Genomic DNA, 9603 nt, shown 5'->3' with positions numbered 1-9603 from the left:
AGAAGATTGGAACCTTAATACGAAAGAACAAAGAGTACATTATGTACTTTTTGTGCTATAAAAAATGACACTATCAAAATCAATATCCAAAGAGGAAGTCTTCAAGTAAGAACAAGGGAGAAATTCCAAATCAAGGAGGAGCTTTTAAGAGCAAAATTAAGGTACCATTTGTTATGATAATTCTTTATATCATAATAACAAGTATGCTTGAAATAATTTTTATAATTTTAAGGTTTATTATTATGAAATAAAAAGCATAATAATTATAAGAATAATTATAAATTATATCATGCTAAAAAACTTCACCTAATGATAAAAAGGATCTAGACAAAAATTCTAAAAAGACTAGATACATGCCTAGAAAAAGAAATGTCCAAGGTAATAATGAAAAATTAAAGTTTAAGGATTTAAGAATTGAGAATCAAGTTTTGAGGTCAAAACTTGATAAATTAGAAAAGACTCTCTAGAGAAAATGAAAAATAATGTTAAAGGGTCCAAGAAGCAAAACCTAGATTTAGGAAGATTAGAGTATAAGCTGGGTTTGAGATACAAATCTAAGTCCAAAGAAAACATGACCTCATACTATAGAGTTTCATATAACTATAGAACTTTAGGTCTAGGAGTCAAATCAAGGTTATAAGGGAAACCATCCATAGTGTTGACCTTGAGGAGACTAGTATCCTAAGGATTCTAAAAAGTCTAGGAGAGTCATTAAAAAGGTTTCTAGAGAAGTTATCTCTATTGAGTACCTAATGAACCTAAAAAGCTTCAATAGATATTAGGTTCCTAAAAGTATGATCTCTTCACACTATTTAAAGTGTGTCAATTCCAACTAAAAAGGTAGTTAATCCAAGTATAGTGAAGTTGACAATTTAGGACATTTTCAAGATATCATAATATCTTGAAAATGAAAATTCAACTCTTATCTTGGAAGAGTTTAAAGAGTGACAATAAAAATTTAAGATATTAAGATTAATCAAATTGGTACAAATAGGATATATAATTCAAAAGTGTACCAAGTTGAAATTTTGGCACATGCTAGGGAGATAGGGTCGCCTATGTCAAATTGGTAACTGGGTTTAGCGATTAGTTGATGACTTTTAGATGAAAATCTAGGTAGTTACATTATGCTACAATTATCATATTTGTGTGTCTTATTACATGATATGACATCATATCATATCATATCATTCATATTGTCATAAAAATGTTTCATGTAATATCATACATGCATCATTAAGTTATGATAGTTTTTCTTTTGAAAATATACATTAGATGTATGTCATACTTATTTATAGGAATAAACTTTAAGTCTTTTTGAAATTAAGGGCAAAGGCATTAGTTGACATCTAGGTAGGATGATCAAGTTTAAAATGCCTAGTTAAAAATGCATGGACCCTTAGTTTAGGGAATACTAATTTATACATCTCACAAAAACTATAGAGTTAATTAACTTGTCTATGCACTGAGACATATTAGATACAAGTAAGATTTAGGATGATAAACTAAGTTCAAGATGCAATTTGATGTATTAAAATGAGTTTTAGTTTCATCAAAATACATATATTGTATGCAGACCAATCATGAAAAAAAATAAATATACAAGTCATGTGTATTTAGGATCTCCTCTGTCGGAGCGGAGGGGGGAGAGGTTTACCCACATACAAGAGAAGAGATCGTGCCGGAGAAGAGATTGTGCTGAATGCAAGAGATCAGGGATTAGTCAAAGAAAGAGGATCGAGAGAGCAAAAGGAAAGAAAAAAAATCATAAAATCCTAAAAATATCCTAAATTAGCTATGGATATTTAATTCAATTATTATTCTAATGAAGAAATTACTTTTCGTCACTAATTCTATTTTAATTCCGTCGCTACTAATCATTTTTTTTTTTTGTTATAGTGAAAATTTAGAAACTTTTATAGCATTGGGCAGAATAAAATGGAAAAAAGTTGGAAAGCTTTAGATAGCAGAGAATTAGATAACTGAGGAAGTTTAGGTTGTAATTGTTTGTGGCTAATTAAATCTTTGAAAATTCAAAGGCCAGTGGCCAATTTTACGCCTGAACAAAAAAAATCTATGGTTTATTAGAAAATACGAAGGGAGGGTTGAATGTAATTTTTCAAACAAATTGATAGATCTCTTCCCTGGATAAGGAGGGTTTAAATTTCACCCGAGAACATCATATTTGGGGATTCAAATTTCACGGAGAGTACATTATATTTGGAGAGTTTAAAAATTTTTGATCGGGTCTATCTGATGATCTTATATGGAATATAATAATAATAATAATAATAATAATAATAATAATAATGATGATGATGATGAAGAAAATTCCTGTATAAGATTTTCTATGGAAAGACACATTTAATTTTGTTTATATCGATGGCTGTTTTATCATGAATGACTAAGATCAAATACTCCTCGATCAAATAACTGAAAAAAAATAACCCTATCATAGAAAATCTTATTTTATACAGGTTGTTTCTTATATGATTCGTGTTCCTTCTTCCCATTCCATTCCAGTGGATGATTAGAGCATCTCTAATCTATCGCTAAAACATCAAATTTAAATATAAAATTAGTACTAAAATACTTTAATCTATACATCAAATTCCACATCAAATATGGTGTGATGAATACATCTTTAGTGCAACACTATTCATATCACCATATTTGATATAGCTAGGAGAGAGTTTCTATTTTTTAATTTTATTATATAATTAATAAAATCAAATATAATTAATTTATAATAATTATTTTTTATCTTTATTTATAGGATATTTAAATGTAACTATTATTTATTATAAATTTAAATTAGTACATTTAGCATATTTAAATTTTATTATATATATTGGTAAAGATTTAATTTATTAAAATTATTAATATATATATATATATATATATATATTAGTTGGATACTGAATTTTAAAAAATTTAACCTATCAAATATTAATGAAATATTAATTTTAATTATAATAATTATCATATAAAAATATTAATAAATTTAAATATATATTGATAATTAAATTATGAATAAGAAAAATAGAATATTCTAAAGAATATATTTCTTGGTATCGTGGATGGATTGGAACTGATATAATATTTGGTACTGAAATTGTACTATTTAAATATAAAAGTTACATTAAATTTGATGTTATGGGTTTGAGATGGTCTTAACTGGCTAGACGCTTAGCAAATAGTTTGAATTGCATTTATCGAGACTATCTCTATCTGGCTTGAGCATCCAGAAACATTGTAAATTAAACTTTCAATTCTAGTTCCAATTTGTTCGACTGCTAATTAAAATACTAACCACGCATGCATTTCTGCTATGCGATGAATGTTCAAGATAAACTCAACGACTTCCAACTCTGTAGATTGATATAATGAATTCATCCAATTGCAAACGTAAAAGGCCAGTCTTATTTTTATTTATTTTTTTATCTGACTGAAATCGAGTAGAATTAAAATTCCATCCTCATCCTCCTCACAGTAAGTACCCGACAAACCCTCACAAAACCAACCTCCATTTATCATCACTGAGAAACTTACGGTGGTGAGTCACTGACTGCGAGAGCGCATGGTCCGACTGCGAATTGGGCTGTGGTGGCTGTGAGCTCACGTCCAACACACAAATCAGGCAAATAGCGCCAAGGACTTACAGCCGTATAAGTTACTGCTGTGGACCGCAGTTGTCGTGAAACCCATCTGTTTGGTATTCTTCCTGCCATGTCTCACTTCCTTTTCTTCTGGTGAGTTTTTTCCCCTTCACCCTCTGCGATCCACTTTTATCATGTTTATATGTAAAACATTTTATGCGGATAAATGTGGGATATCAAAGCACCATGTCAATTCCAAATTTGTGTGAGCCATTTCACCTAATCTATCAAAAAAAATCTTCTTAAGCTCAAAGACAACTTCGATTTTTCTTCAACATGGATCAAGCTCGTGCTTTTATTTAAGATAATTAATATTGATAAGAGTGGACGAACTAACTGAATTTTTATGAATGAATAAGCACTATCCATACCTCTAATCCTTCATGTTTTATTAAATATTCATCTTCTCTTGGCACTAACTCACATCATCATAATCATCAACATCATCACTGAAGTGGGCCACGTCACTCTCCTGAAAACTAAGCCAGCATGAAGCCCAATCTTTAGGTAATTAGTTGGTTCTGAAGCAATCGAAGGATAATTAGGTAGAAATGGATATATTAATGCGACAATATTTGCACATCCTACGATTAATAAAACAAAAAATACATCTCTAAACACCAAGTGCATCTTCTTAATTATATATCTTAAAATACTAAACAAGGAGCATTCTTTGTGCATGGATAGAGCAGTGGAGATTGTGTAATCATTAACTATGCTCATTTGGCCTTGGTGAAATAAATAAAATTTTCAAAGCATGTTGACAACATTCTTTCACCAACATATGCAAGCACAAAAATAGGCGAATTAGGCCAAAAGAAGGCGCAGAAAGAAAGCGAGAAATCGCTGAAGTGGATGTAGAAAAGCACCCCCAACACTGCCTGCAACACCCACAACAGAAAAAAGCCACACTAAAGAGAGGGACGTGATAGGAAGCAAAAAGAGAGCTCCTGCTGCATAAAGCCCTGATCACCAACTCTCTCCAATCCCCACAAAGCGTAGCAATCACCAACACACTTATCCTACAATCACAAGTACTCCTTGTTCTTTCACAAGCCAGCAAGCAGCTCCTCTCCACCATCTCAACACGCACCTCCATTCAAACACCCACTGAGCAGCACCAGTCGTTGGTGTTGCTAAAAAGAGAAGAAGAAGGAGAAGGAGTAGGAGGAAGAGAAATATTGGAGGTTGAGGTATGAGAAGTGGAGTTTGCATAGTGCGGCAGGCTCTCAATGATGAGGTTGCCTCGGTCCTCAAGCACTCCGTCAACCTGGCTAGAAGGAGAGGTCATGCCCAGGTCACACCCCTGCATGTTGCTGCAACCCTCATCAGCTCCTCCTCTGAGTCCACTGACGTTCTCAGGGGAGCTTGCCTTAAGTCCCAACCTCACCACCCTGCCAATCACCTTCTGCAGTGCAGAGCCCTTGAGCTCTGCTTCAATGTAGCTCTCAACCGGCTCCCCACCACCGCCCCTCCCTCCTCTGGATCACTCCTCCCTCCCCCTTCCTCCCTCTCAAATTCCCTCATTGCAGTTCTCAAGAGGGCGCAGGCCAACCAGAGGAGGGGCTGCATTGAGCTGCAGCAGCAGCAACCTCTGCTGGCTATCAAGGTGGAGATGGAGCAGCTCATGCTCTCCATCCTGGATGACCCTAGTGTGAGCAGGGTGATGAAGGAGGCTGGCTTCTCTAGCAGCAGCGTCAAGAGTAAGCTTGAGGAAGAAGCTTCTAGTTTGAGCCAGTCCTCTCCGTTTCTGTTGGACTCTGGCAAGGACGTCACCGACATCGGCAGAAAAATGTGGCAGTGCCCAAGCCTTGGTTTTCCTTCCAAGGCCTCTGTAAGTGAGGAGTTGAGGTCAGTCATCGAAGCGATGCTAAGAAAGCAGGGAAGGAACGCCAATATTGTGGTGGTGGGAGACTCAGTCTCCATGACGGAGGGCCTTGTGACTGAGCTGAAGGGGCGGCTTGAGAGAAATGAGGTCCCTGATGAGCTCAGACATGCCAGTTTCATAAATCTTCAGTTCTCTGCCAATCTTAGGCTGATGAACAAGGGTGAGGTGGACATGAAGCTGTCTGATCTCAGAAGCACCATCAATTCTTTAACAGCAGATAGAGTTGGACTCATAATCTACGCAGGGGATTTGAGTTGGATAGTGGACGAAGAAGCAAGAGATGGATGTGGCTTCAACTATGACCCAGTGGAGCATATGGTTGCGGAGATGGGTAGGATTTTCTCCGAGTTCAAGAGCAACATTGACAACAGGTTATGGCTATTGGCTACTGCAAGCTACAGCACGTACTGGAAGTGCCAAATAAGGCAGCCATGTCTTGCGACTCTATGGGCCCTTCAAGCTGTGGTGGTTCCCTCTGGTTGGCTTGGCTTGGATCTCCAAGTTTCCAGGTGAGATATATATCATTGATTGAAGTTTTAGTCTCTTTCAGCATGGATTCTGCTCTCTCCGTGTCAATCTTTGTTCCTTGGAAAGGAATACATGTGGATGTTCTTGTTGTTGTGCCATGTTTGTGAGATAGATGTTTCCATGATATAAAGATAGGAACAGGACCACCTTGTTTTTCTTTGATGGAAGACAAAACTACAAGCTTGTCTTTCCTTTTGCTCAGCCGAACCAAAACACATCATTTTCAGAAATCAAAAAGAACACTTGCATGCTTCCTTGTGAATAATGGAGATGGTTCTGATTATTCTCTTTTAAGCTTACATCTAATATTTGACAAAAAAAAATTATAGCACGTTTTCTGTTGATCAAGAATTGTGAATCTGACGTATTTCGTGATTTAGTTTAGTAGTGAGAAGAACTAGATGCAATGAAATCTTGATGTGCCATTTCCTCTTTTATCCTTCGCAGTTGCCTAAATTCAAGGGTGTTGAAATTTGACGAGTCCCCATCTCAACTGCTTCAATCAAAGATTTTTAGTTCAAAGGAAAATGAGATGCTCCTTTGTTGCGACGACTGCACATTTAACTACGAAAAAGAAGCATTAATTTTTAAGTCAGAAACCCCATGCTGGCTCCAAGCAACCGCTGAGAGCGATCAAAAGGTAAATTATCGAAAACTGGATGCATCCTTCTTAATTTCTTATATTAATTGTATCTCTTCTTATGATTAACAATCTCTCTGTTTTTTTCGCTTCTTTCAGAAAGCTTTGCCAGAATTGAAGAGGAAGTGGACCAAGATATGCCGAAACCTTCAACATAATCACTACTCTCCATTCTTCAATCAGAGTCTCATCAGCATGAATTACACCGGGTCTTTGTCCAAGTCCAATTCATGGTGGCCTGACAGCTTCTTCGCCAACCAAAACAAAACCTTCATCGAACAGCATTCATTATCTTTTTCTGCACCCATTCAAAATCTTTATCCTGGATTCTCGATGGTTGATAAGAAAAACAAGACAGGGAACTCATCTGAGGAAAGCTTCAGTTCCCTTAAAATTTCAACAGATCACCAGGTTAAGACGACTCTTGCATTATCCAATCCCTCCTTCTCAGATTCGGCAACATCAAAAAACCAGACAAGACTATTGATGGCAGACCCAACAGCTCTACAACGCCAATTGCAAGTGGAAATTCCTTGGCAATCAAAGAGCATTCCTTTGATAATGGAAGCACTGCATGAGTGTGTTAGTGGTGATAAGAAGTCTATGACGCTCCTGATAAAAGGTACTGATTTTGTTGCCAAGAGAAGGCTAGCTTCAGTCATTGCCAAGTCCTTCTTTGGATCTACGGATAAGATAATCCAGATTAAACAAAATGTCTCATGCTGTGCAACTCTCTTGGATGCCTTGAGAAAGGACCGGAAACGTGTGGTCTTGATAGAGGATTTCTGTCAAATGAAGGCTGACTTCATTGAATCATTCACGGATGCCATAAAATTTGGATCTTTTAAGAGCAACACAGGTGAAGAAGTGAGCTTGGCTGATGCCATATTTATATTGACCACTTCCAAGTGTTCAAAATTGAAGGATTCCAGTGGCATCAACAAGGTAGTGATGATGAAACTTTGTTCATCATCCTGCTACACCAAAAGGAAGTCAGAGAGTGATCTTGAGAGCTTAGCAAAGAAGCCAAGAAAAGAAGACCACAGTTTTGATCTCAATTTCGTAGTGAACAGCAACACCGAGGAGGAAAATGTTCCAAGTGATCTAACACAGGAAGCAGAATGCATCAGCCTCCATCTCCCACAAGAGTTTCTAAAATCCACTGTTCAGCTCACATTAGATGCAGGTCATAGTGAGCGCCAAGAGGTGAAGCTCAATCTCCTCTTGAAGCTCCATCGAGCATTTGAGGAAGTGCAGACGACTGGCAATGATGGAACAGGGCGACTTTTCATCGATCCAGAAATCGCGGAGGAGTTAATGCAGGCGTCTGATTTGTTCTCGGAGAGCTTCTTTGAGAAGTGGGTGACAGAGGTTTTGCAACCGAGTCTACTAACTGCGGCAAAAGGTAGGAACTTGAGGTTGAGTTTGGACGGGAAAGAGAGATGGAATGTTGAAGAGTTTGGTTTCATGGCTTCTGTACTGCCAAATAGGATAAATGTGGATTGAACTGTGCTGTAATCTATCAGAATTAGTAGCAAAATTTCCACTCTTATTACAGCTCCAAACTTACCAGTCCTTCAACTGAATTATTACTGCAGCTGAATCAAATGCAGCTGTAGTTACCATCTCATCGACGTTCTTGTTTTTATCTTGGCTGTCCTTTCTCATGTCTGTATGGAAGTAGACATGGCAGGGGACAAAAAAGTTCCAGCCTTCTTCTTTATCCTACTGTTCGCATGCGCTTTTCCATCACGCGAGAAAAGGCAACGGTGGCAGCTCAAGGACGAAGGAGCCGAAGGCTAAAGCCTAAAGCCTAAAGCTAGAATGAATGAAAACATTCTTACAACTAGACATCAACTGTGCTCTTGTACTCGTTAGCCAGCCAATGATGTGATCTGAATTATTTTTCCCTTAGAAATGTTGCCAGATAACAATGAACTGGAAATTAACTTATGATTTCTGTGAAATTATCCACAAAGTGAAGGAATAAAGATGACGATAATATAGCTAAAATATTTACAAAGGTGTCACTACTAATGACTGTACTGCTTCTCGAGATGGGAAAAGGTGTCACTAATGAAGCTTTCAATCTACATCTATTAATTTCCATCTTCAAATATTGCCTAACTTTGATCCCTTGACTTTTCCTGGATTTCTGCATCAATATTTTGTTTGAAATAAGATCTGTATTTGTTGAGCAAGAATGACTGACTCCAATGACTAAGTGGATCAGTCGCCATTTCTCTCTATATTCTACATCAATTTTACAAAAAGTAACTTTAGTCTTGGAGCATTTAGAACTCTTTAATGAATAATTCATACATATATCTGGGAAAGGACTTATCCGCCCCAACTTTATTCATTAGAAAGCAAAAGTTTTGGGTTCTCTAAGATTGCTTTGACCACCCGGAGCAGGATTCAAGTGCATGAGCACAAACAAGCGCAACGGCAGGAATATAATTACCCACAATTGCGTTTATTGATTATTATAATTAATTGGCAGGATATGGCTTTGCTAGCTTGTTGGTTCAGGGATTAGGGTATTTGTCCTTGGTTTTAAGAGCCATAGTTGCCAGATCTCTTTACCATCATCTGATTGAGCTAGTGATTAGGGATAGGCGAATGGTTAGGATCAATCGGCTCGGGAGCATAAACACGCAATGTTGTCTTGAGAGGTTGCATCTTGCATGGGAGGTCGTTTTCGCAGCACTTCAATGAGATTGTTGTAGGATTGAAGTCAAATACTGTATCTGCATTGATCGTATATATGGGACTATGAGAGTTCACGGCTAAGGGAAATAGTGTTTCACATTGATACGGTGAGTCACCGCAAAGGTAATCTAGGATCGATAGATAAAATGATATGATAGTCAAAGGTAAAATGAGGT

The 9603-nt window shown here is 36.9% G+C and overlaps 1 protein-coding gene across 1 annotated transcript; it reads left to right on the top strand.

The window, feature by feature from the left end:
* The first annotated feature begins 4429 nt into the window (after positions 1 to 4429).
* LOC122051374 (protein SMAX1-LIKE 4-like) lies at positions 4430 to 8272 on the top strand. Its single transcript, XM_042612490.1, has 3 exons — positions 4430 to 6056; positions 6523 to 6715; positions 6815 to 8272. The coding sequence occupies exons 1-3, from the start codon at positions 4855 to 4857 to the stop codon at positions 8219 to 8221; spliced, it is 2802 nt and encodes a 933-aa protein (XP_042468424.1). The 5' UTR covers positions 4430 to 4854; the 3' UTR covers positions 8222 to 8272.
* The last annotated feature ends 1331 nt before the right edge of the window (positions 8273 to 9603 follow it).

Source organism: Zingiber officinale, chromosome 1B (assembly GCF_018446385.1).
Source record: "Zingiber officinale cultivar Zhangliang chromosome 1B, Zo_v1.1, whole genome shotgun sequence".
Taxonomy (NCBI): domain Eukaryota; kingdom Viridiplantae; phylum Streptophyta; class Magnoliopsida; order Zingiberales; family Zingiberaceae; genus Zingiber; species Zingiber officinale.
The sequence above is the reverse complement of the archived record's forward strand: the minus strand, read 5'-3'. Positions and strand labels throughout refer to the sequence as shown.